Below are 27,294 nucleotides of genomic sequence, written 5' to 3' on the forward strand. Positions count from 1 at the left end.
TCATAGATTACATCCTGTTTTTACAAGGCTACAATTTACAAAAAGAAATGTTAAGTTTAGGCTTTACCTAATATACCTGATAAATATTATCTGACTAAAAGTCTAACCTTCTTCACTTCAATCAAAAGCCTTTCAGAAAGATCACTAATACCGGATTCACACCAGCATTTAAACCAGTTTAAAGGTGGTTTAATTAAACTGGTTTAAATCTCGATCTCCCAAGAGTGGATAGAACAAAGAACAACACTAAATAGACTGTGCTGTACATGTTACTAAGTGATTATTTAGCTTGTAAGAATTCAGCACAATGAGAAACTTGGCAAGTTATCAGGCAAAGAAAGACCTTGATTAACTAAACATGGTTTTGGTATGAATGTAGCATGTGTGGGCCACGTGACCAGAGTGTAACACAACAAAGACTATACCTCGTCACGCCAAAATGATAACGTGAACAGGAACCCCAAAGGGTTACACTTGTCGCGCACAAGACGTCACACCACAGGATCGCCAAATATTAGAGTTTGGCGTATGATAACTATGCCTTGGTACCAAATCGGCGAATTCTGGCAACGCGCCCGAACGTACTACTTTGTGATTCGTCAAAATGGCGGTACATTACGACGCGCGCTACCGTGGTCACCTTGACAGCTTTGTGAAGTAAACAGATAAGGATGCGCGAAACGTACCGATTGATATAAATAGCAATAGTCCACCAGCGAGGCACACAAAAAAACTTGAGGGTAAATCCTAGCTTGTAAGACCTCTTCGTTATAAAGTCGTGTCACTCAAAACTGTGCATGCTGATTGGCTATTCTTTCAACTTTGTATTAATGGCCACGGTAGCTTGCGTCGCATTTAAGGTCTCGGTAAAGGTAAACGACGTGACCGCGGAAAAAAATATTGTCGCGCCGCAATTTTCACTACATGTACAAATTATATATCAAATAAAAGATAAAAGATTAAATTATCTCCTGCAAGTTTTATTTTTGCAATAGCTAATGCCGTGTTTAAGTTTTGAGGCCTCAAACTCAAAAGTACGTAGTTTACTCTAGAGCGTAATGCACCTTCTCGTTATTGCGCATGCACTTGTACGTAATTGCATCTCAATGACAGATAGATGATCTACCAAAGTGTGTGAGGACTTTTTGTTATTTGACACTGTCAACAAAATATCACGAATCAAAGTTGGAACTCTCATTTCTGGCGAAATTTGGACAAGAAGAGTGCTATAAAAGCGATCTTCAGTCGAAAATCGAAAATTCCTCACACACATGACATTTAAGACATGGCATAATTATCTATCAGATCCAGAAAATTTGAAGGCGATATCTTAAAACCCGTCGCGAGGTTACGCCCGACAAGCTCGAGTAAAATAATACGCTAGAAAAATCAAAGATTTGGCGTGAATTCACGGTCAACAGGTCATGGGAAACAGCCAAGGCCCATTTTAGCCGTCTTAGAATGCGATTTATGGAAATTTTTTTTTTGAAAAACAAAAGTTTAAGAACTATTGATACAGGTTTTGCAAAAACAACAAAAACAAACAGTGGTGTCAAATTTACCTTTACCAAGACCTTAAAGATCCGATAGCTGACTTGACTCTTTGACTGGCTAAAAGTGCACAAAATCTGCTAGCTGACTCTGAGACTGGCTAGAAGACCCAAAGATCTGATAACTGACTCTGAGACTGGCGAGAAGACCTCAGTTCTGATAACTGACTCTGAGACTGGCGAGAAGACCTCAGTTCTGATAGTTGTCTGGACTCTTTACTGGCTAGAAGACCAGATAACTGAGTTGACTCTTAGACTGACTACTAGATCTCAAGATCTGATAGCTGACTCTGCCTGGTGGTTCTAGTGGATCTCGTCCTCACGGAGGTACACCTGCCGATGCTTGGCCAGGATTCTCATGAGCGGCCGGAGTCCAAGCCACCATTGGTTATTGGGGATGCGGTGCCTTAAGTTCGAGAAAAAAAAACACAGAGCAAATAAGGACAATGCCAAGACGTCGTGATTTCCCCAGTAATGCTGCGGTATGACAAGGCCTTAAAAGGGGTAGAAGCCGGGAACCGTATTGGCCTTATCTTATCCCGGAAACGATTCTCTACAAGGCACAGGACTCAGGATAGACGACGATCGGAAGAACGGGACCATGTTTTGTTTTTGTTTTACTCACTCCATGCCCCACCTCATGTTAAGATTCAAATCCAAACAAAGATCACTTACTTAAAGTCAGATTCGCCTTTGAGTTCTTGTACAGGCGTGAAGGGGTTGATGGCGGATTTGATACCGAGTAGGCACGCGGTGTCCGGAGACGTAGCGACCACAGAACCTACGATACAATGTACAAGTCAATCATGGCGCCATTTTACGCTGCCGAACAAGACCATTACCATCGGCACGCTAACATAGAGATTGTATCGCTTAGCCTAGAAAAACAAGTGAAATGGCAATGGAGTTGCGCGGAACATACCATCTCCCTGTTTGTTGGCGCTAATCTTTTCAATCAGCCAATCAACAGCTGTGGTAGCCATGCGCGAGGCCTGGATGCGGTCAAACGGTGAAGGACTTCCGCCCTGGAAAAACGAAACATCGGCGTGTTGGACAAAGCAGGAATGGAATGTAATATGCAGGGACCACCACATTATGCCTCACTGGAATATGCCCTTTCTCACCACCCTTCCCCGTCTTTTTCTTTCCATCACTATACCTGTTGTACATGCCCCAGTACATTATGCATCCCTGTGAATACGCCCTTCCTCCCTCCCCTTCCCCCTCTCTGTTTACATATATAACTGTTGTACATGCCCCAGTACATTATGCCTGCTGTGAATACGCCCTTCCTCCCTCCCCTTCCCCCTCTCTGTTTACATATATAACTGTTGTACATGCCCCAGTACATTATGCCTGCTGTGAATACGCCCTTTCTCCCTCCCTTCCCCCTTTCTTTTTCCATCACTATACCTGTTGTACATGCCCCAGTACATTATGCCTGCTGTGAATACGCCCTTTCTCCCTCCCCTCCCCCCTTTCTTTTTCCATCACTATACCTGTTGTACATGCCCCAGTACATTATGTCTCGCTGTGAATACGCCCTCTCCTTCCTCTCGGTACAACGCCGTGATAAATTCAGTCGTGAAGTTGGGATTGCAGCTCTCATTTCTAGAGTAAGACAAAAAGTTCTCGATTTGTTGTTGTAAAAGGCCGTAAGGAAACTCACTAATTCTCTTGGCTTCAGGGTGAAATGTCAACAAGCATTTAGAGGAGTAAGAACTGCTAATGCTTGTGCCGTTTTTAGCTGAACGAGGCACTCCTTATACCTTTTATTCATTATTGAATCACAATCTATGTAAAGAGATCTAACGAAACATCTAAGAAGTTATCTACCAAATTCAATAACCAATCCAAAATCTGTCGATGGAAATGCAGATTTTATTACACTTTGTATTTTGCTAGGGTAACGGAAAGGCGGCAGCTTACCTAAGAATCAACCCTCGCTTGATCTTGCCCAGCATTTTAGACGTGAGGTGGGTGACGTCGTTCTGAGAAAAAGGAACGAGCTTGGTAAACGACCTCGTCGTGCGTGTCTTTCTTTTGTCTGTATGTCATAATTGCTTTCGTTTTTATTGCTGCCGATTCTTTCTGTTGTCAGATTTAAGTCTTGTTTGCCTTTACCTGTAGATCCGCCAAAGTGAACTATCATGCTTGGAAGTCTGTCTTGTTTGCCTTTACCTGTAGATCTGCCAATATAAACTATCATATTTGAAAGTCTGTCTTGTTTGCCTTTACCTGTAGATCCGCCAATGTGAACTATAATCCTTGGAAGTCTGTCTTGTTTGCCTTTACCTGTAGATCTGCCAATGTGAACTATAACCCTTGGAAGTCTGTCTCGTTTGCCTTTACCTGTAGATCTGCCAATGTGAACTATAATCCTTGGAATTCTGTCTCGTTTGCCTTTACCTGTAGATCTGCCAATGTGAACTATAACCCTTGGAATTCTGTCTCGTTTGCCTTTACCTGTAGATCTGCCAATGTGAACTATAACCCTTGGAATTCTGTCTCGTTTGCCTTTACCTGTAGATCTGCCAATGTGAACTATAACCCTTGGAATTCTGTCTCGTTTGCCTTTACCTGTAGATCTGCCAATGTGAACTTCTCCTCGAAGATGTAAGCAGCATCTGCGCCCGAGGCCAGTGCACTCATGGTTGCTAGGTAACCGCAGTACCCACCCATACACTCGATCACAAACACGCGCTTGTGGGAACTGAGAGCTGACATTTTTAACTGGTCACAGATCTATGGAAATAGGGCATTGTGTTAGCTTATTTCCACAAACACTTCTTTCACAGTGCATAATACACACCTCCACAATAACATTGAGGGCGGTGTCTGCGCCTATGCTCAGGTCGGTTCCTGGGACATTGTTGCTGATGACAGATGGGATTACCAACATCGGAATACGGAATGATGGGTAATGATCACGTGCTTCCGCTAGCTCAAGGCAAGTCTTGAATGCCTAGGAGAAAAGAAAACGACATTGGTCAACAGGTAGTCAGCATTCTTGGTGTTCTGCAAAACAGGAAGTTCAGCATTCTTGGTGTTCTGCAAAACAGGAAGTTCAGCATTCTTGGTGTTCTGCAAAACAGGAAGTTCAGCATTCTTGGTTTTTTGCAAGTTTTTCCTCCAAGGTATTCATGCGAGATGTTTTATATTCTATACTTTACTTCACATGACTAGACAAAGAGTCACTAGAAACGAAGCTAAAGTCTATATGCGTCCATGGTTTAAAGCGGCAAACGCAGCAATTTACTTCTGGTCGATTATGCACCAACTCCAAACACACATGATTTTAAATGAAAAATGCAAAATATTTTCTAAATTGTAAAAAAAATTCTAAATTGTAAAAATCTTTTCTAGATTGTAAAAACAGTGTCTATTAGAATTTCTTTTCGAGGATGTGACTAATAATTTAAGAGCGGATGGATTACGGGATTATAGAACTTTCTGTTCATTAAACTGTTCATTAAACATATAGGAAGGTATAAAGTTACATATCATACAAAAAGCTAATCTCTATAATTTGCCGTAGAACGGAGAGGGGTGGGGGTGGGGGGGATACGAGCAAGCTAACATAGCGTAAGGCTATGCTGTGTTATTTGAATGGTGCGACTATCGCTTTCACTCGGTGTCATTACTCACTTCAAATCCTCCAACAAGGAGCAGTCCCTGGATTCCAAACTTTGCCAACTGCTCTGCCACCTTTGCGATATTTGTAGAAGCGACAGTTCTGTGAAAGGTTGAAGAAATAGTTAAAGAAGGCCAATCACACCGTCATTTTGTTTCCATCGGCTAGTTCAAGCAAGTAACCGAGATGTTTTCAATCAAATATCGTCAATAACATTAAAATACTTTATTCGATCGTTATTTTGAAGTTTTCTTCAAAAAACACTATATTTTCAATGATAAACAATAACAAAGAGAGTAGGTGATCGAAATTCTTTAAGTTATTCACAAAATCACAAATGGTGATGCTGCTTGCAAGGGGGGGGGGGGGGGGTAATAACCGATGAATAAGGATAAATACCTTGTGGTTCCAAGCTTAGATCCTCCAATACCAGACCAGTCATCGACCTCTCGCCAGCCAAGCTTGCGTACCTGGTGAGCTTTACATCAAAATCTCAAAGAAGTTTACACCTTAAAAAACGTCCCTTGTCAGCTTAACTTTCAGAAGAATAGCGACACTTTAAAGCCAAGCTAGCATATCCAGCCAATCATATAAGAATCTCATTAACATATTAATGGATATTTTATTTCCTGTACATATGCAACGCCCCTGTCCGCCGTTAAGAAGCAAATCTACACCATCTTTGATTAAAAACACTTCATATTTGCCCCCCCCCCTGAAAAAACAGGGGTTTATACCGCACATACAGTACTGTACCTGACCATTGAGCAGTCCATCTATTCCATCCTCGATACCAAGCACCTCATTGCCTTCGTATAGTGCCCCCCTGACAAAGGCGCGCACGGCTGCATTCATACCACCAGCGGGAGCACCGATGTTGATCACACCAACAACTTGGCCCTCCTGTCATTAAACCAGATTATCTATTACAATGGGTACCTGCACACAATCCTTCAACAGTTATCTAGACTGCCATTTATATTTAATGTGATCACACCAAGATATCGGCCCTACTGTCATTAAGTAAGATTATCTATTACAATGGGGTTTATCAGGCGGTTTCACAGACAAACCAGTTCGCCGACAAGCTGTTGGTACAAGAATACAATTCTTCAACCTTAACTATCTATTTATATTTAATGTGATCACACCAAGAAGTTGGCTCTTCTAGTGATTTTTGTCAGGACTCCAGATTTGTTGGGGGACTCCAGATGACGTAGATACATACATGTTTGTCTTGGCCAAATTTTTAGCCAGAATGGTCTCCGCGGTCCTTGTATATTTAATGTGACCTCTTGTTACAGCCGAATTTTTACTTCCGACACCACACAGAATTCAAAATCCTTGCATTATACCGTACATACTCACCGCACATGAACCACTGACATCGCATTTGCTGGCAGAAGGAGGCTCAAGTTTGCGAAGTCTCTTAAACATCATCAAGTTCCTCTCGAATGACCTGTAATGATTCAGTAGGCAATGAAGTGCGAAAGAATTGATTAGATACTTAATAATACATGTGTATTTAAATGCCTTTTGGAGTTGGACTTTTTCTTATAAAATAAGTGACAAAGTGGGTAACCATGTAATGAGTCTATAGCAAGTCTACTTATGGAACCTGTTGTGTACTGGTATGTACTGCCGGTTTAACTAAGACCTTGTGTGACTGAGCTTTGATCTAAGCAGTGTCACATGAGCTTCGAGTCCTAAGATGTCGGTAAAATGAGGATTCCTCAGAGCAATAAGGATGAGATAAATCCGGCGATCATTTTGGAAAATGGAGCTGACCTTTTATCTACTCTGTTTGAATAAAATAATGAGTAAAATGTCACACTCACGATCCTCGCAAGCTGACCACTTCATCAAACTTCTTGTTCTTGAGGGCTTTCTGGACCTTCAGTGTCTGAAACAACAAAAATAAACTAGTTCAAGCGCAACCACTCTCTCATTCCTGCTCTACATAAATTATTTCATAATGGCACCCAATTTTCTTTCTTCAATGCTTTGTGAATATTTTCAGCAGCAAAAATAAATAATAACCAGAAGCATGGTTGTGACGTTTTAGATAGTAATTGTACAGGCAATACACAAAGCAGCGTAAGAAGTTAAGGTAAGTCTTTACTTTAGCTGTAGTTAGAAATGGCTAATGCATCATGAAGTTGTGTTGACCACTTTACTGTTGAATCCGTTGTATCGCGACGCCACATTTTCAAAACATCGATTTGTTTTTGGCTTTTGGGATTTTCTGTTCCGCCAGTCAAATTATTTTAAGCCAATCAGATTCTTGCCATCTCTCGCCTAGTGCATTTGCCTGGCTTCTGTCGCAACACTGTCTGGTTTTCGTCCAGAGGTTAGCCAGGGAAGTGCACAAAGCGAGACTCTGATAGGCTCAGAATGGTTTTACTGATGCAACAGAAAACCAAAACAAATTGTGTTTTGAAAACACAGGTCGCGATACAACGAATTCGACAATAAAAGACAAACAGGAAGATGGGGGCAGACAGGGGGGTATGGAGATAAGGGGGGAGGCAGGGGGGTATGGAGATAAGGGGGGAGGCAGGGGTGTATGGAGATAAGGGGGGGAGGCAGGGGGTATGGAGATAAGGGGGGAGGCATGGGTGTATGGAGATAAGGGGGGAGGCAGGGGGGTATGGAGATAAGGGGGGAGGCAGGGGGGTATGGAGATAAGGGGGGAGGCAGGGGGGTATGGAGATAAGGGGGGAGGCAGGGTGTATGGAGATAAGGGGGGAGGCAGGGCCGGGGGTAGGGGTTTTAAGGGAGCTTACCTTTTCTACACACTCCATTAATGGCTTCTTAACGATCTTGTTGCCTTCTAAGCAAATCACACAGGGTGGAGTATCACGGCCTGCTTCAAGCACTGCCAGTGCCGCCTCTGCACCCATGCGGCAAGACTGCAAGAAAAACATGTATCAGACCACCTATCCTGTTATCTGCCCTTAATGCGCCTTGTGCAAGACTGCAAGAAAAACATGTATCAGACCATCTATCCTGTTATCTGCCCTTAATGCGCCTTGTGCAAGACTGCAAGAAAAACATGTATCAGACCATCTATCCTGTTATCTGCCCTTAATGCGCCTTGTGCAAGACTGCAAGAAAATATATATCAGACCATCTATCATTGTTATCTATTTTTAATGTGCCTTGTGGCATATAAAGTCTTTTGTTAGAAAAAGACCATCTACCCTTACTCACCAGAATTCGGTCAAAGGCAGAGGCATTTCCTCCCCTTTGTACATGCCCCAGAACAGTCACCCGGGTGTCCTGCTGTAAGCGATCCTTTATCAGCTAAGAAACAGAAAAAACATCAGTCAGTATGTCTCATGTGGCTATGCATGGAAAAATTGGGGTGACCGCTTGGGAGACATTCGTGTTGACAATACATTTTGATGGCAAATAGCAAAAAGAGAAGAAAAAAATATCGTTTTTGTACTTTGATTTACATTAGTGTCATAAGGCAGCATTGTCATCAGTTTACTTCCAGAGGAAACCTTAAGGGACAAGGGACAAGAGACAAACGAATCTATTAGAATCCGCACTATTAAACAGGCCATTCCAGAGGGACAAGGGACAAGAGACAAACGAATCTATTAGAATCCGCACTATTAAACAGGCCATTCCAGAGGAAACCTTAAGGGACAAGGGACAAGAGACAAACGAATCTATTAGAATCCGCACTATTAAACAGGCCATTCCAGAGGAAACCTTAAGGGACAAGGGACAAGAGACAAACAAATCTATTAGAATCCGCACTATTAAACAGGCCATTCCAGAGGAAACCTTAAGGGACAGGGGACAAGAAACAAAAGAATCTATTACAATCGGCACTATTAAATAGGCCATCTGCCCTAAATTATCAGTCACTTCCTCAAAGAGACTTCCAATAGACTCACTGCTTTTATAATTCTAAAACATTTTTTGTTAGAAATAAACTGGTGACAATGCGGCTTAAAGAAATATTTGAGCCATTTTAGAGTAGGGTGGATTTAATTTCAAACCAAATCTATTCATTACTGAAACAAGTCCTTCCTTTTGATAGGGTTACATAGCAAGGCCTGTACTCAGGATGTTTATGGGGGGGGGGGGGGCGAAATCCAAAAAAGTGGACCTAATTTTTCCGGGGGGGGGAGGGGGGGAGGGAGTTCTCTGATAAAAATCTGACCACCCCCTTTGCAGTATCCCCACGGGACGTTTATTGTCGGATTTAGCTACATACCAGAGTGATCTAGCTTATGCTTTATAGTTTTACTACAAATAGCATGTCTATTGAGAACTGAAAGTGGACCTTTGGCCGTTGTGGGGGGTGCAATCGCACCCCCTGCACCCCCCCCCCCCTGGGTACGAGCCTGCATAGCCCACAAATACAGTGCCATGTAAGTAGAATCCACAAACTTTAAAAGTGACAACACAAAACTTGATCTGGACAGCAGATAAGTGTGTGTACCCTGAAGTACTCACATCCTTGACTTGGTTGGAAGTTATTGGATTTCCATGGACGTCTTGTGCACCTTCTGCAAGGATCACTATGCACAGGCGGCGGCCGCTCTCACGAATCTTGAAGATAAAAAATGTGGTAACCATCATTTTTGCATTTGTGGCTTAGTGTTCCCAAATTTAAAAAGAATTTTAAATAATAAATTATTTTTTCCTGGGTTTCATCAGAGGTGCAGATTATGATGATATGTAATTGTAGCTAGAGGACCCTCACCCTGTGCAGATGCCGGCACATTCGATCCTCCCATCCATCTTCTGCCGGCCATTCAGGAATGAAAACCTGTAAAGCAACAAACACATTGGGACTAGTAAGAACCCAAACATAACAATGCAAGTAGACTAATTGAACATGGTCAACCGAGCAATGCACTTGAGATTTAAAAAGTGTTGCCCTAGTGGGAGAGGCATTTTATTCCAATGAGACTGGCCCAAATTACTCTTTGTTTCTTTCACACTATTATACCCCATGCTGAAAAAATATTTTTTTTTTGAATCAGAGCCCAATATTATTTTTGTTAACTTGGCTAGAGCCCTGGGGCCAGTTCCTAGAAAGCAGGTTAACACTAACGCAGGGATAAATACGGCTATCTTGACTTTTGATTGTAAAAAAGGATGTGAGAATAATTTAGTAATGATTTAAACAAATTTATCCTGTTAGCGGAGCTGTCTACTTGTCTCTTTCTGACAGTTCACTTTGGACTTTCAATGCATCAAATGCATAACACTGCTAACGGAACTGTTAGAAACAAACTTGAAGAAAGCTCTGCTGACAGAAGTAAACAAAAAGATGGAAAGAATTCTCCAAACAGCAATCATTACCATGGACAAGCCATTCTTGGCAAGCCATTCATGCTGATCTTGTTAATTTGCTGGTAAAACCCATGCCATACCAAAAAGAATGTTTCTGACATCCCTATCTGGATGTTCTAGTCACCTCAAGTAAAAGAGACTTACGTAGTCAGCACCGACGCCTACACTAGTCACAAGAGCAAGGTAGCTAAAAAGAAAAGGCAAAATGTCATATGGACATGAGCCACACCAGTCACAAGAGCAAGGTAGCTAGAGAGAAAAGGCAAAATGTCATATGGACATGAGCCACACCAGTCACAAGAGCAAGGTAGCTAGAAAGAAAAGGCAAAATGTCATATGGACATGAGCCACACCAGTCACAAGAGCAAGGTAGCTAGAAAGAAAAGGCAAAATGTCATATGGACATGAGCCACACCAGTCACAAGAGCAAGGTAGCTAAAAAGAAAAGGCAAAATGTCATATGGACATGAGCCACACCAGTCACAAGAGCAAGGTAGCAAGAGATTTAAGACAAAATGTCATATGGACATGAGCCACACCAGTCACAAGAGCAAGGTAGCAAGAGATTTAAGACAAAATGTCATATGGACATGAGCCACACCAGTCACAAGAGCAAGGTAGCTAGAGATTAAAGACAAAATGTCATATGGACATGAGCCACACCAGTCACAAGAGCAAGGTAGCTGGAGATTAAAGACAAAATGTCATATGGACATGAGCCACACCAGTCACAAGAGCAAGGTAGCAAGAGATTTAAGACAAAATGTCATATGGACATGAGCCACACCCGAAATGAAGACATTGGCAGTTCTAATGTGCAATAAAAAATAGTCAAAATCCATAGATGCAGCCAAGTAAATATGAACTTCACTCAGGGGCATATTGTAGGACATACAGAGGACATTACATGCATGTAAGTATGAACTACATGAAGGTCTAGGCAAAATGTACATAGGACACAGTGTACTTGTGTAACAACTAGAGTGACAGTAAGGGATTAAGAGCAAGGCTTTGCGTGACAACTAGAGTGACAGTGAGGGATTAAGAGCAAGATTTGCGTGACAACTAGAGTGACAGTGAGGGATTAAGAGCAAGGCTTTGCGTGACAACTAGAGTGACAGTGAGGGATTAAGAGCAAGGCTTTGCGTGACAACTAGAGTGACAGTGAGGGATTAAGAGCAAGGCTTTGCGTGACAACTAGAGTGACAGTGAGGGATTAAGAGCAAGGCTTTGCGTGACAACTAGAGTGACAGTGAGGGATTAAGAGCAAGGCTTTGCGTGACAACTAGAGTGACAGTGAGGGATTAAGAGCAAGGCTTTGCGTGACAACTAGAGTGACAGTGAGGGATTAAGAGCAAGGCTTTGCGTGACAACTAGAGTGACAGTGAGGGATTAAGAGCAAGGCTTTGCGTGACAACTAGAGTGACAGTGAGCGATTAAGAGCAAGGCTTTGCGTGACAACTAGAGTGACAGTGAGCGATTAAGAGCAAGGCTTTGCGTGAAAAATAGACAGTGAGGGATTAAGAGCAAGACATTGTGTGACAACTAGAGTGACAGTGAGCGATTAAATAGGTAGTAACTCACCCACAATGTCTACCCATCACCTCAAGGACAAATGTTCTCTGGTGGCTGAAAACATAAATATTAAAAAGATTGGTATTATATTATTTTATAGTACAGTAACAATAAAGATAGGCAGGCAGAATTAACATAAACTGTCAAAAACATTTGGTCAGGCAGAGTTACTGTTTTTCAATTTCTAAACTTCTCGCAGAGGTTTCTGTGACAAACACTCCTCCCCCTTAATTTCACACATGCATGAAGATGATTTGAAACAATTGATAAAAACATAAATAAACAAATTTTGGTAACAAACACCCTCTTTACACAACATGGTTGAGCCAACAGCATAATGCCCAAAGAACATGACTAAGACAGTATATTACTAGCTTTTGCAGAGGACGGAAGACCTGAGATTAAAAGAAAACCCATGTAGCAAAACCAATAGCATATTCAACTCATGTCAGAACCAGATATCAAACCAGGAAACTAGGGGTGAGAGGCACTTAAAGAGCACGGCTTTGCCAGCTGCTACACCCGAGCTTCTCTGTATTACAAACCTCATTGCAGTTGTAGTGATGGCATCAACGGCCTCAAAAATCCTATGGAGTGCAGTATCAGTGCCGATGGTCATGTCTGTCCCACAAAAGTCATTATCAATAGAGCCAACCTGAGACAGGAATATCAATCATTATAACAATAGCGTACAAACTGACTGCGAAGAGTTTGTTATTAAGAGTGCATATCAGGCGAGTTCCCAGAATTGGCTGAGGGGGGTGCGCAGTCATAGGTATCACCTGGAAAAAGAATAGTATTTGATGATTCCTTAACAAGAAATGACCCACTTTGTGGTGGCCAATGGGGGGTGAGCGTGCAGCCTGCGCACCCCCCTGAGTAAGCCCCTGAATATACATGTCAGATGTCATTACAACAATGATTGATTGATTGCTGATTGATCTATTAATTGAACTATGGACCTGGACTTTTTTGCTTACCATGCCAACAATGTTCAGAGAATTGTTCTTAGCTGCCATTTCTGGTGTAATTGAACCTGCAAAGAAGTTAAAAAAATAGTTTCTTCTCCAAAACACAAACAGTATAGAATGGCATCTTTTCAATTATATTCAGTATGTTTTATCTTAAGGGAGGTTTAAAAAAAGGGTCTAATGACAATGAATTTTTGCTTAATAGCCAAATTCCTCAGCAAATCCAAAACACTTTTCGTTTGGGAATATATCTGTCTAAACCAATCGATGGCTTTCACAGGGGGGTAGCCAGGGGGGTGGCCCAGGGGGGTAGCCAGGGGGGTGGCCCAGGGGGGTGGCCAGGGGGTGGCCCAGGGGGGTAGCCAGGGGGGTGGCCCAGGGGGGTAGCCAGGGGGGTGGCCCAGGGGGCCCGGGCCCCCCCTTCTAGCAGCCAAAAATACAGTTAATGTATGAGACATTATCTAAAATACAGGAGAAAATGCCTTGAAAGGGCCTTTTGGGCCTCCTCCTGTTAAAAATCCTGGCTACGCCACTGTTTCATGTTTTCACTGTCATGTTATAAACCATTTGACTGCATATCTGATTGGTTAATGTGTTCAGAAACAATTTCCAAAGCAAGGGTGTTGGGACATATCTTGTTACTAAGCGATTTGGTTGTAAAGCATGTGAGGGATCATCCTTGGAACTTCACACTTTTAGGCGGCAAACAAACACTGATAATGGTGAGATAAATGCAATAAAACAGCAAATATTGTAAAAGAAAAATAGGGACATGATTTTTTGCCTAGGACACTTACTTAGTGTTCTGAGGTGCTGATTTGATAAAAAAAAAGATTTTTTTCAAAAAGTGTGAGAAATGTCAATATTTTGATAACAAACTTCTATCACAAAGTGTGATAATTGTAGAAAACCAATTCCAAATGGTGCAACAGCTTCCCCAAATCCGCCAATGGAAGTTGATGTTTTCTCACACTTGGTAGTTTGCTAGGATTACAAAATGGCAGCTACAGAGACTCTTTGACAGGAGTTACCACTCCAATAAGAACATAATGCCAACCTTTAGACACAAGCTCCTCAAGAAGTCCTGTCCACTCTTGTTTGAAGTAGTTTGCACCAGTCAAAGAGCCGTCCCCTCCAATAACAACCTGAAAATAGAAGAGAAGTAAAAAAAAAAGGAAAAGATAAAAGGAGGAGTAGTTATTGATCTGTTGGAGAGAAAAGGAAAAAGTAAGCCAGGAATGCAAGCATGGAGAGAGGTTTGTTTACCTATTTAGCAATCCATTCCCTCTTAGACTGATGTACTGTACATTTTTTGTCCTAGTTTGCAGTGGTGGACCTCACAATTGAATAGGAACCCAGCCCCTCACTTTGCCACCCAGCCCTCAAATATTCTTACCAAATTGGTGATTTCCCGCTGAACCATGTTGTGGGCTGCCTTCAGCCTGCCCTCTCTCTCTCTAAAGTCCTGGCACCTTGCACTTCCAATGACCGTGCCACCCTGACATGCCATAATGATATATTTGTCCTTCAGTGAAACCTTACTTTTACACACTTTCTACAACTGCAAACATTTCAACATAAAATATTCCTCATGCTGAGGCGCATACCCAGAATTTGCAGAGGGGAACGGGGGTGCGCAGTCATAGGTATCATTTTGGAACAAGGATAGTATTTGACGATCCTTTAATAGAAAATGGTCCCCGCTCTCAAGTGTCCCTTATAGTTGGGTTGACAAAGCACAGTTCACCTGTTGTATAATGCCTGACACATCTTCCCATGTGACCTCCTTGATGTTGTCTCCGCCGTCCACAAGCCCTTGATAACCCTACATAATAAAACACATTCATCAAGAGGTTGATATTCCCACAGAATACAACAAATTCAAAAAGACCTTGATAACCCTACAGAATACAACACATCAACAAAACCTTGATAACCCTACAGAATACAACACATTCAACAAGACCTTGATAACCCTACAGAATACAACACATTCAACAAGACCTTGATAACCCTACAGAATACAACACATTCAACAAGACCTTGATAACCCTACAGAATACGACACATTCAACAAGACCTTGATAACCCTACAGAATACAACACATCAACAAGACCTTGATAACCCTACAGAATACAACACATTCAACAAGACCTTGATAACCCTACAGAATACAACACCAAGACCTTGATAACCCTACAGAATACAACACATTCAACAAGACCTTGATTACCCTACAGAATACAACACATTCAACAAGACCTTGATAACCCTACAGAATACAACACATTCAACAAGACCTTGATAACCCTACAGAATACAACACATTCAACAAGAGGTTGATAACCCTACAGAATACAACACATTCAACAAAACCTTGATAACCCTACAGAATACAACACATTCAACAAGACCTTGATAACCCTACAGAATACAACACATTCAACAAGACCTTGATAACCCTACAGAATACAACACCAAGACCTTGATAACCCTACAGAATACAACACATTCAACAAGACCTTGATTACCCTACAGAATACAACACATTCAACAAGACCTTGATAACCCTACAGAATACAACACATTCAACAAGACCTTGATAACCCTACAGAATACAACACATTCAACAAGAGGTTGATAACCCTACAGAATACAACACATTCAACAAAACCTTGATAACCCTACAGAATACAACACATTCAACAAGACCTTGATAACCCTACAGAATACAACACATTCAACAAGACCTTGATAACCCTACAGAATACAACACATTCAACAAGACCTTGATAACCCTACAGAATACAACACATTCAACAAGAGGTTGATAACCCTACAGAATACAACACATTCAACAAAACCTTGATAACCCTACAGAATACAACACATTCAACAAGACCTTGATAACCCTACAGAATACAACACATCAACAAGACCTTGATAACCCTACAGAATACAACACATCAACAAGACCTTGATAACCCTACAGAATACAACACATTCAACAAGACCTTGATAACCCTACAGAATACAACACATTCAACAAGACCTTGATAACCCTACAGAATACAACACATCAACAAGACCTTGATAACCCTACAGAATACAACACATTCAACAAGACCTTGATAACCCTACAGAATACAACACCAAGACCTTGATAACCCTACAGAATACAACACATTCAACAAGACCTTGATAACCCTACAGAATACAACACATTCAACAAGACCTTGATAACCCTACAGAATACAACACATTCAACAAGACCTTGATAACCCTACAGAATACAACACATTCAACAAGACCTTGATAACCCTACAGAATACAACACATTCAACAAGACCTTGATAACCCTACAGAATACAACACATTCAACAAGACCTTGATAACCCTACAGAATACAACACATTCAACAAGACCTTGATAACCCTACAGAATACAACACCAAAACCTTGATAACCCTACAGAATACAACACATTCAACAAGACCTTGATAACCCTACAGAATACAACACATCAACAAGACCTTGATAACCCTACAGAATACAACACATTCAACAAGACCTTGATAACCCTACAGAATACAACACATCAACAAGACCTTGATAACCCTACAGAATACAACACATTCAACAAGACCTTGATAACCCTACAGAATACAACACATTCAACAAGACCTTGATAACCCTACAGAATACAACACCAAGACCTTGATAACCCTACAGAATACAACACATCAACAAGACCTTGATAACCCTACAGAATACAACACATTCAACAAGACCTTGATAACCCTACAGAATACAACACATTCAACAAGACCTTGATAACCCTACAGAATACAACACCAAGACCTTGATTACCCTACAGAATACAACACATCAACAAGACCTTGATAACCCTACAGAATACAACACATTCAACAAGACCTTGATAACCCTACAGAATACAACACCAAGACCTTGATAACCCTACAGAATACAACACATTCAACAAGACCTTGATAACCCTACAGAATACAACACATTCAACAAGACCTTGATTACCCTACAGAATACGACACATTCAACAAGACCTTGATTACCCTACAGAATACAACACATTCAACAAGACCTTGATAACCCTACAGAATACAACACATTCAACAAGACCTTGATAACCCTACAGAATACAACACATCAACAAGACCTTGATAACCCTACAGAATACAACACATTCAACAAGACCTTGATAACCCTACAGAATACAACACATTCAACAAGACCTTGATAACCCTACAGAATACAACACATCAACAAGACCTTGATAACCCTACAGAATACAACACATTCAACAAGACCTTGATAACCCTACAGAATACAACACATTCAACAAGACCTTGATAACCCTACAGAATACAACACATTCAACAAGACCTTGATAACCCTACAGAATACAACACCAAAACCTTGATAACCCTACAGAATACAACACATTCAACAAGACCTTCATAACCCTACAGAATACAACACATTCAACAAGACCTTGATAACCCTACAGAATACAACACATTCAACAAGACCTTGATAACCCTACAGAATACAACACATCAACAAGACCTTCATAACCCTACAGAATACAACACATTCAACAAGACCTTGATAACCCTACAGAATACAACACATTCAACAAGACCTTGATAACCCTACAGAATACAACACATCAACAAGACCTTGATAACCCTACAGAATACAACACATTCAACAAGACCTTGATAACCCTACAGAATACAACACATCAACAAGACCTTGATAACCCTACAGAATACAACACATTCAACAAGACCTTGATAACCCTACAGAATACAACACATTCAACAAGACCTTGATAACCCTACAGAATACAACACATTCAACAAGACCTTGATAACCCTACAGAATACAACACCAAAACCTTGATAACCCTACAGAATACAACACATTCAACAAGACCTTCATAACCCTACAGAATACAACACATTCAACAAGACCTTGATAACCCTACAGAATACAACACATTCAACAAGACCTTGATAACCCTACAGAATACAACACATCAACAAGACCTTGATAACCCTACAGAATACAACACATTCATTCAACAAGACCTTGATAACCCTACAGAATACAACACATTCAACAAGACCTTGATAACTCTACAGAATACAACACATTCAACAAGACCTTGATAACCCTACAGAATACAACACATTCAACAAGACCTTGATAACCCTACAGAATACAACACATTCAACAAGACCTTAATAACCCTACAGAATACAACACATTTAACAAGACCTTGATAACCCTACAGAATACAACACATAAAAAACAAGACCTTGATAACCCTACAGAATACAACACATTCAACAAGACCTTGAAATTCCTAGTGCTAAGAATGAGCATTCATAAAAATCTAATTTTTAATGTCTGACAAATAAATGTACAAGTTTGCGGGGAGGGGCAGGGTGAGGATATTTTGTAAACTAATAACTATTAATTGCCATTAGTAAAATACAGATACACATTATCATTATTATCACTATCATTACATCATTGACATAGACATGTTTTATTTGGAAAACATGTGCATTATTATTGTACATTGTTTTGTATTGCAAATAATATAACAGTAAATTATTTCTATTTAAAGCGATAGAGTATGCTTATAAACAGGAAACTCACCTCCCAAATAGTATAGACCTTCGCTCCGGTGTACATTGCCATGCGCACCACTGCTCTTATGGCCGCATTCATACCTTAACAAAAAAATTTACATGATTAATAATGATAATAATGAACATGGTTTGATTATTCTATAGACTCAATGTTCATATGACTATGCTGCAATCATATCCTGCACAGAAATAAAAGAAATCTCTGGACCCAGAGGACGAAGAGCCACCATGTGGATGAGCCGCAATTTCCATACCATGAGGTACCACAGTCATTATTCATTTAATTTCCCTCTCAGCACATAAATTTGGAAAGAATTCAGACTAGCGCAAATAAAAAAATAACAAATGAGAAAAGGCTAGTTTCTTAGGAAAGTTACTAGACTGAGTGTCACCATCATTATTACTTCTATTTCTCTCTCAGCGCATAAATTTGGAAAGAAATCAGACAAGTGAATAAAAAAATGAGAAAAGGCTATTTTCTTAGGAAAATTACAATAAAAGAATTCCCTACATTAAAAAAAATTGAATGAAGATGTCAAACCCTGGGAGGTGCACCTTTCTAGAACTATAGCAGGAGGCTAAAAAGTGATAACTGCCATCTACGATCTCTTGTGTGTTTTATATATGAACAACCATGCAGACATTTTTAAAAATAACAATTTATATGTTCTCTTCTTTGCAAAAAAATGAAGTATACGGGGGAAGGCAAAAACGGCATTACCCAAGATGGTGACTTGTGCAAGTATATGGGGGAAGGCATGCACGGCATTACCCAAGATGGTGACTTGTGCAAGTATACGGGGGAAGGCATGCACGGCAGTACCCAAGATGGTGACTTGTGCAAGTATACGGGGGAAGGCATGCACGGCATTACCCAAGATGGTGACTTGTGCAAGTATATGGGGGAAGGCATGCACGGCATTACCCAAGATGGTGACTTGTGCAAGTATATGGGGGAAGGCATGCACGGCATTACCCAAGATGGTGACTTGTGCAAGTATATGGGAGAAGGCATGCAAGGCATTACCCAAGATGGTGACTTGTGCAAGTATACGGGGGAAGGCATGCACGGCATTACCCAAGATAGTGACTTGTGCAAGTATACGGGGGAAGGCATGCACGGCATTACCCAAGATGGTGACTTGTGCAAGTATACGGGGGAAGGCATGCACGGCATTACCCAAGATGGTGACTTGTGCAAGTATACGGGGGAAGGCATGCACGGCATTACCCAAGATGGTGACTTGTGCAAGTATACGGGGGAAGGCATGCACGGCATTACCCAAGATGGTGACTTGTGCAAGTATACGGGGGAAGGCATGCACGGCATTACCCAAGATGGTGACTTCTGCAAGGCTGTTTTTTGACCTAATACAACCACAAGCAAATTTTGGAGTTTTCAAAAAATGAAAGATTTATTTGACATCAATAAGAAAATAAAAATAGAATTGAGTTTAACCCTGGGGGTGCACCTTTTTAGACATTTTTCTTACTATAAATATGTTGTTACTCAAAGATTGTATTTTATGCTACTTGGCATGGCCCCAACGACGGCTGCAACAAATTTAATTTTAAAATATTTAAACATGTAATTACAGCATAGCTGATCAAGTTATACTCGAACTCACTCATCGTAATTAACTATCTAAACTTTACCAAAAACTAAAGCTTTGGTGACTAACTTAATTAACTTTAACATACTATACATACTCAACTAGCAGATTGGTAGTCTTCTTCTAACAAGTCTTATTGCTGAATAGAAGCAAATGTTTCTAACAATATGAATTTCTAGCAAGTAGCTCAGTCAGGAGCAGGGCTATGAGTTTCAAGTGGGCAGAAGCTAGGGTTTTAAGAGGGAGGGGGGCAGGTGGATTTATTGTTCTTAAGTGGATTATTGCCTTATACTCCTTCAGATTTTTATGTGAAATCTTTGAAAATAGGGAGGACCAGCTTGGCCCACCACTAAATCTGCCTGTGCCGACGCCCGTGCCAGTTTGGAATATGTGGAAATCGTTGTAATTTTCATCATGGTACTAAAAATAAATGTATGCTGTCAAATGGAGGCTATGCAATGGTATCTAACCACTGTGAGTAGATTGCCTGGTGCATACCCTCCGCTAGTGAGAATGCAGATGCTCTGCCTGTACCCATCATAATCAATCAAGGAAGGTTTGCGTCCTCCTATTGCATATCTCTTAGAGGGTGTTTTAGGGTTTTTCCCATTCTGCTATCTTTTAGGGTGTCTCACGCTAAATGGTGGCCCAATCGCTCGAAACATATTTTACAATAAACCACACGTCCACTGATCGGTTGATACTTCCGGCTATATTGTCGGTAACATAACAATACAGGATCCTTCGACCACACCCAATGTGCTATCTCTTAGGGGTAAAAATTGTTGTTGACCACGCCCTAAGTGCTATCCCTTAGGGTTAAAATTGATTTTGCTTTCGAGCACCCCCGTCTGTTTTTTTCTGGGAGTCCCCCAGGGGTTTTTAAACTCTCTGCATGGAGGACAGGAAAGGCATGATTAAATATTGAAGACAAAGTCAGAAGTAATGTACAGATGATCAAACAATAAGAATTTTAATGCATTGGTATCTAAGCACTGTGAATCCCCTCCACTAGTGAGAATACAGATGCTCTGCCCGTACCCATCGACATCGATCAGGGAAGGTTGCCGTCCTTCCATTGCAAGGATGTATAAAATTTTAAACTAATGATTAGAAGCAAATGTTTCTAGACTAAGCGTGGTACAAACGAATGTCTTTTATCATCATAGTACCAAGAATATATGCATTCTGATCATTAATCATTTCTGCTGTCAAATCATAAAAATAGCCAGCTAATCACAATTATGTTGAGTTCCTTGATGACCAATATAGAAGTGTTTTACATAAATGGTGCTGAATGGGGGTCAGAGGAGAATGTTTTTTTGATCACATTCAGATAGAACTCGGAAGAATATTGCATCATTTGATACCCAATAAAAAAAACATATCCTACAAATACTTACAGTAGCTACAGATAACAACATAAAAAGTGTTAGAAAACACAGGCTATATTTTTAGGCAGGCCTTATTCTAAAATAGATTAGATCTATTAAATAAAGTACTAGAATAGAGTGAAAAGAATAGTAAAAAAAAGCAATTTTCACCATGGTAACCAAGACTAATGTACTCACTACATTTCTGCCGTCAATTGGAGGCTTATCATGAAACAGCTTTATAGTTTGAAGATCTAGCCATTGGCATAAAAACTATCGTATAACAAAATCCGAATTTATGATAGATGATTTATTCAAACATACCAAGACCAATATAGGTGGGGGGGGGGGGGGTATAAAACAGTGCTTAGGAGGGGTCAAAGGCTAATATCATTTTTATCACATCGAGATAGAGCTAGAATCAAATATCGTAAACATTTCATTAATTATTATCATCAACTCACACTCTAGACACTGTACCTATATAATATATATCTATAAATATCGCTATAAAAGGAGTTGGAAAGTGCAGGCATTATTGCAGGGCCTTATTTTTAACAATATTTCTCTTCTTTGCCAAAAAAATATAATCTAGCTAGTTTGTAGATATAAAAATTAGGAGATAAGACAACAAAATGTCTAGTATGCAAGCGGTTAAAAGATATTAAACAAAAAATATTTCCAAGGTACCAAGACTAAATGTTTTCTGATCTCATTCGTAACTTAATCACTAAGACGCAAAGTGCCGGCTTAATTTCTGCTGTCATATAAAAGCACAAGTCACGAAACAGCTGCTGTTTTCAGTGCTAGCTAGCAATGCAAGCTCTACATGCAAACCATGTAGACAATAAGACAAGCTATGCAGTGGTATCTAAGGGTTTTGAGTAAATACCTTGTGAATCCCCTCCACTAGTGAGAATACAGATGCTCTGCCCGTACCCATCAACATCAATCAGGGAAAGTTGATGTCCTTCCATTGCAAGAATGTATAAAACTCTTAACTAATGAATAGAAGCAAATGTTTCTAGCCTGAGAGTGGTAAAAAGTGAATCATACCACCATGGTATATATGCATTCTGATCATTAATCATTTCTGCTGTCAAATCATTAAAATAGCCAGCTATCGTAATATGTTGAGTTCCTTGATGACCAATATAGAAGTGTTTTATATAAATGGTGCTGAATGGGGGTCAGAGGAGAATGTTTTTTTGATCACATTCAGATAGAACTAGGAAGAATATTGCATCATTTGATACCCAATAAAGAAAACGTATCCTACAAATACTTACAGTAGCTACAGATAACAACATAAAAAGTGTTAGAAAACATAGGCTATATTTTTAGGCAGACCTTATTCTAAAATAGATTAGATCTATTAAATAAAGTACTAGAATAGAGTGAAAAGAATAGTAAAAAAAGCAATTTTCACCATGGTAACCAAGACTAATGTACTCACTACATTTCTGCCGTCAATTGGAGGCTTATCATGAAACAGCTTTATAGTTTGAAGATCTAGCCATTGGCATAAAAACTATCGTATAACAAAATCCGAATTTATGATAGATGATTTATTCAAACATACCAAGACCAATATAGGTGGGGGGGGGGGGGGGTATAAAACAGTGCTTAGGAGGGGTCAAAGGCTAATATCATTTTTATCACATCGAGATAGAGCTAGAATCAAATATTGTAAACATTTCATTAATTATTATCATCAACTCACACTCTAGACACTGTACCTATATAATATATATCTATAAATATCGCTATAAAAGGAGTTGGAAAGTGCAGGCGTTATTGCAGGGCCTTATTTTTAACAATATTTTTCTTCTTTGCCAAAAAAATATAATCTAGCTAGTTTGTAGATATAAAAATTAGGAGATAAGACAACAAAATGTCTAGTATGGAAGCGGTTAAAAGATATTAAACAAAAAAAAATTTTCAAGGTACCAAGACTAAATGTATTCTGATCTCATTCATAACTTAATCACTAAGACGCAAAGTGCCGGCTTAATTTCTGCTGTCATATAAAAGCACAAGTCACGAAACAGCTGCTGTTTTCAGTGCCTGCTAGCAATGCAAGCTCTACATGCAAACCATGTAGACAATAAGACAAGCTATGCAGTGGTATCTAAGGGTTTTGAGTAAATACCTTGTGAATCCCCTCCACTAGTGAGAATACAGATGCTCTGCCCGTACCCATCAACATCAATCAGGGAAAGTTGATGTCCTTCCATTGCAAGAATGTATAAAACTCTTAACTAATGAATAGAAGCAAATGTTTCTAGCCTGAGAGTGGTAAAAAGTGAATCATACCACCATGGTATATATGCATTCTGATCATTAATCATTTCTGCTGTCAAATCATTAAAATAGCCAGCTATCGTAATATGTTGAGTTCCTTGATGACCAATATAGAAGTGTTTTATATAAATGGTGCTGAATGGGGGTCAGAGGAGAATGTTTTTTTGATCACATTCAGATAGAACTAGGAAGAATATTGCATCATTTGATACCCAATAAAGAAAACGTATCCTACAAATACTTACAGTAGCTACAGATAACAACATAAAAAGTGTTAGAAAACATAGGCTATATTTTTAGGCAGACCTTATTCTAACATAGATTAGATCTATTAAATAAAGTACTAGAATAGAGTGAAAAGAATAGTAAAAAAAGCAATTTTCACCATGGTAACCAAGACTAATGTACTCACTACATTTCTGCCGTCAATTGGAGGCTTATCATGAAACAGCTTTATAGTTTGAAGATCTAGCCATTGGCATAAAAACTATCGTATAACAAAATCCGAATTTATGATAGATGATTTATTCAAACATACCAAGACCAATATAGGTGGGGGGGGGGGGGGTATAAAACAGTGCTTAGGAGGGGTCAAAGGCTAATATCATTTTTATCACATCGAGATAGAGCTAGAATCAAATATTGTAAACATTTCATTAATTATTATCATCAACTCACACTCTAGACACTGTACCTATATAATATATATCTATAAATATCGCTATAAAAGGAGTTGGAAAGTGCAGGCGTTATTGCAGGGCCTTATTTTTAACAATATTTCTCTTCTTTGCCAAAAAAATATAATCTAGCTAGTTTGTAGATATAAAAATTAGGAGATAAGACAACAAAATGTCTAGTATGGAAGCGGTTAAAAGATATTAAACAAAAAAAAATTTTCAAGGTACCAAGACTAAATGTATTCTGATCTCATTCATAACTTAATCACTAAGACGCAAAGTGCCGGCTTAATTTCTGCTGTCATATAAAAGCACAAGTCACGAAACAGCTGCTGTTTTCAGCGCCTGCTAGCAATGCAAGCTCTACATGCAAACCATGTAGACAATAAGACAAGCTATGCAGTGGTATCTAAGGGTTTTGAGTAAATACCTTGTGAATCCCCTCCACTAGTGAGAATACAGATGCTCTGCCCGTACCCATCAACATCAATCAGGGAAAGTTGATGTCCTTCCATTGCAAGAATGTATAAAACTCTTAACTAATGAATAGAAGCAAATGTTTCTAGCCTGAGAGTGGTAAAAAGTGAATCATACCACCATGGTATATATGCATTCTGATCATTAATCATTTCTGCTGTCAAATCATTAAAATAGCCAGCTATCGTAATATGTTGAGTTCCTTGATGACCAATATAGAAGTGTTTTATATAAATGGTGCTGAATGGGGGTCAGAGGAGAATGTTTTTTTGATCACATTCAGATAGAACTAGGAAGAATATTGCATCATTTGATACCCAATAAAGAAAACATATCCTACAAATACTTACAGTAGCTACAGATAACAACATAAAAAGTGTTAGAAAACATAGGCTATATTTTTAGGCAGACCTTATTCTAAAATAGATTAGATCTATTAAATAAAGTACTAGAATAGAGTGAAAAGAATAGTAAAAAAAGCAATTTTCACCATGGTAACCAAGACTAATGTACTCACTACATTTCTGCCGTCAATTGGAGGCTTATCATGAAACAGCTTTATAGTTTGAAGATCTAGCCGTTGGCATAAAAACTATCGTATAACAAAATCCGAATTTATGATAGATGATTTATTCAAACATACCAAGACCAATATAGGTGGGGGGGGGGGGGGGTATAAAACAGTGCTTAGGAGGGGTCAAAGGCTAATATCATTTTTATCACATCGAGATAGAGCTAGAATCAAATATTGTAAACATTTCATTAATTATTATCATCAACTCACACTCTAGACACTGTACCTATATAATATATATCTATAAATATCGCTATAAAAGGAGTTGGAAAGTGCAGGCGTTATTGCAGGGCCTTATTCTTAACAATATTTCTCTTCTTTGCCAAAATATATTATCTAGCTAGTTTGTAGATATAAAAATTAGGAGATAAGACAACAAAATGTCTAGTATGCAAGCGGTTAAAAGATATTAAACAAAAAATATTTCCAAGGTACCAAGACTAAATTTATTCTGGTCTCACTCATAACTTAATCACTAAGACGCAAAGTGCCGGCTCTGTCATATAAAAGCACAAGTCACGAAACAGCTGCTGTTTTCAGCGCTAGCTAGCAATGCAAGCTCTACATGCAAACCATGTAGACAATAAGACAAGCTATGCAGTGGTATCTAAGGGTTTTGAGTATATACCTTGTGAATCCCCTCCACTAGTGAGAATACAGATGCTCTGCCCGTACCCATCGACATCGATCAGGGAAGGTTGCCGTCCTCGCATAGCGATATGTTCCCGCTTCGCTGAAGGCCCTGAATCTGTGAAAACATCGTCAGCCTTGCGTTTAAGGGACGTCATTGTGGGGTTGGTGGAGTCAGGAGAAAGTTTCAGGTATGAGAAAAGTTTGCGCGTAATTTCGGTCAGGAAAAAGAGAAGTAATTGAGACATGTCGGACAAAAGGGTCGAGCTGCAACACGGCACGCAAAGGAGCCTGGGTATCGAGCCCGTAATGACCGACGGGTAAATTATGTTCCGGCATTTAACGCCTTTTTATTCTGGGCAGGGGTCGAAAGGCAGCCTAAGGCGCTCAACCTGCCTCCCAGCCCCTCCTCTTTAATTCGTCACGTTTGCTCTCCACAGAGCTCCCGCGTCTAAATTTTCTGTTCTTTATTGTTTTGACTCTACAGACCACGTAAAACTACGGATATAAAAAAGGAGGCATATGAGTAATAGTCGTCCTAAATTTACTGTGTCTAGAATAAGAAAAAGAAAAATCAATGAATAAAATGACAAACAAACTTTTCCCACCTTTTTTCGAATGCGAAACAAGTGTTCAGACCTGTATTTGCTTTTTATTTTTGTCGCTTGCTTGTGGGAAAGATAGTTATATAATCCTACAATAAAATTTCGCATAGGAACTAAAATATGCGGTTTTATCTTCAAAATTTAAAATGCGCTTGATCCTTTTAAAAATTCTAATTCAATCATGCCTTGAAAATTGCGTTACTCAAGCCCAAAAATAGGAATTCCCCGGTAAGAAATCTAGTCTGAGCATAATGACCTCCTAGAACTACTCTTTCTTTAAATAGAAG

General features: G+C 39.7%; 1 protein-coding gene across 1 annotated transcript; it reads right to left on the reverse strand.

Moving 5' to 3' along the window:
- Positions 1-1,151: 1,151 nt before the first annotated feature.
- LOC116603038 (ATP-dependent 6-phosphofructokinase-like) lies at positions 1,152-26,695 on the reverse strand. The gene is made up of 25 exons (XM_048734718.1): positions 26,401-26,695; positions 18,762-18,835; positions 14,800-14,877; positions 14,449-14,550; positions 14,110-14,197; positions 13,062-13,117; positions 12,627-12,736; positions 12,091-12,135; positions 10,651-10,693; positions 9,911-9,976; positions 9,661-9,756; positions 8,398-8,490; positions 7,971-8,096; positions 7,023-7,087; positions 6,553-6,643; positions 5,941-6,087; positions 5,584-5,654; positions 5,199-5,286; positions 4,363-4,515; positions 4,131-4,295; positions 3,480-3,541; positions 3,050-3,161; positions 2,473-2,575; positions 2,226-2,331; positions 1,152-1,956 (listed from the first exon to the last, which is right to left on the reverse strand). The coding sequence occupies exons 1-25, from the start codon at positions 26,648-26,650 to the stop codon at positions 1,854-1,856; spliced, it is 2,493 nt and encodes an 830-aa protein (XP_048590675.1). The 5' UTR covers positions 26,651-26,695; the 3' UTR covers positions 1,152-1,853.
- Positions 26,696-27,294: the final 599 nt, after the last annotated feature.

The sequence above is a fragment of the Nematostella vectensis genome, chromosome 11, assembly GCF_932526225.1.
Source record: "Nematostella vectensis chromosome 11, jaNemVect1.1, whole genome shotgun sequence".
Taxonomy (NCBI): Eukaryota; Metazoa; Cnidaria; class Anthozoa; order Actiniaria; family Edwardsiidae; genus Nematostella; species Nematostella vectensis.

Coding starts and splice junctions, on each gene's coding strand:
- LOC116603038 (XM_048734718.1), bottom strand. CDS start 26,650: ATGTCTCAATTACTTCTCTTTTTCCTGACCGAAATTACGCGCAAACTT. Junction 8,097..8,397: donor CTGCCTTTGACCGAATTCTG/GTGAGTAAGGGT, acceptor TTTTTCTTGCAG/TCTTGCCGCATGGGTGCAGA. Junction 3,162..3,479: donor AAGCGAGGGTTGATTCTTAG/GTAAGCTGCCGC, acceptor GTCTTACTCTAG/AAATGAGAGCTGCAATCCCA.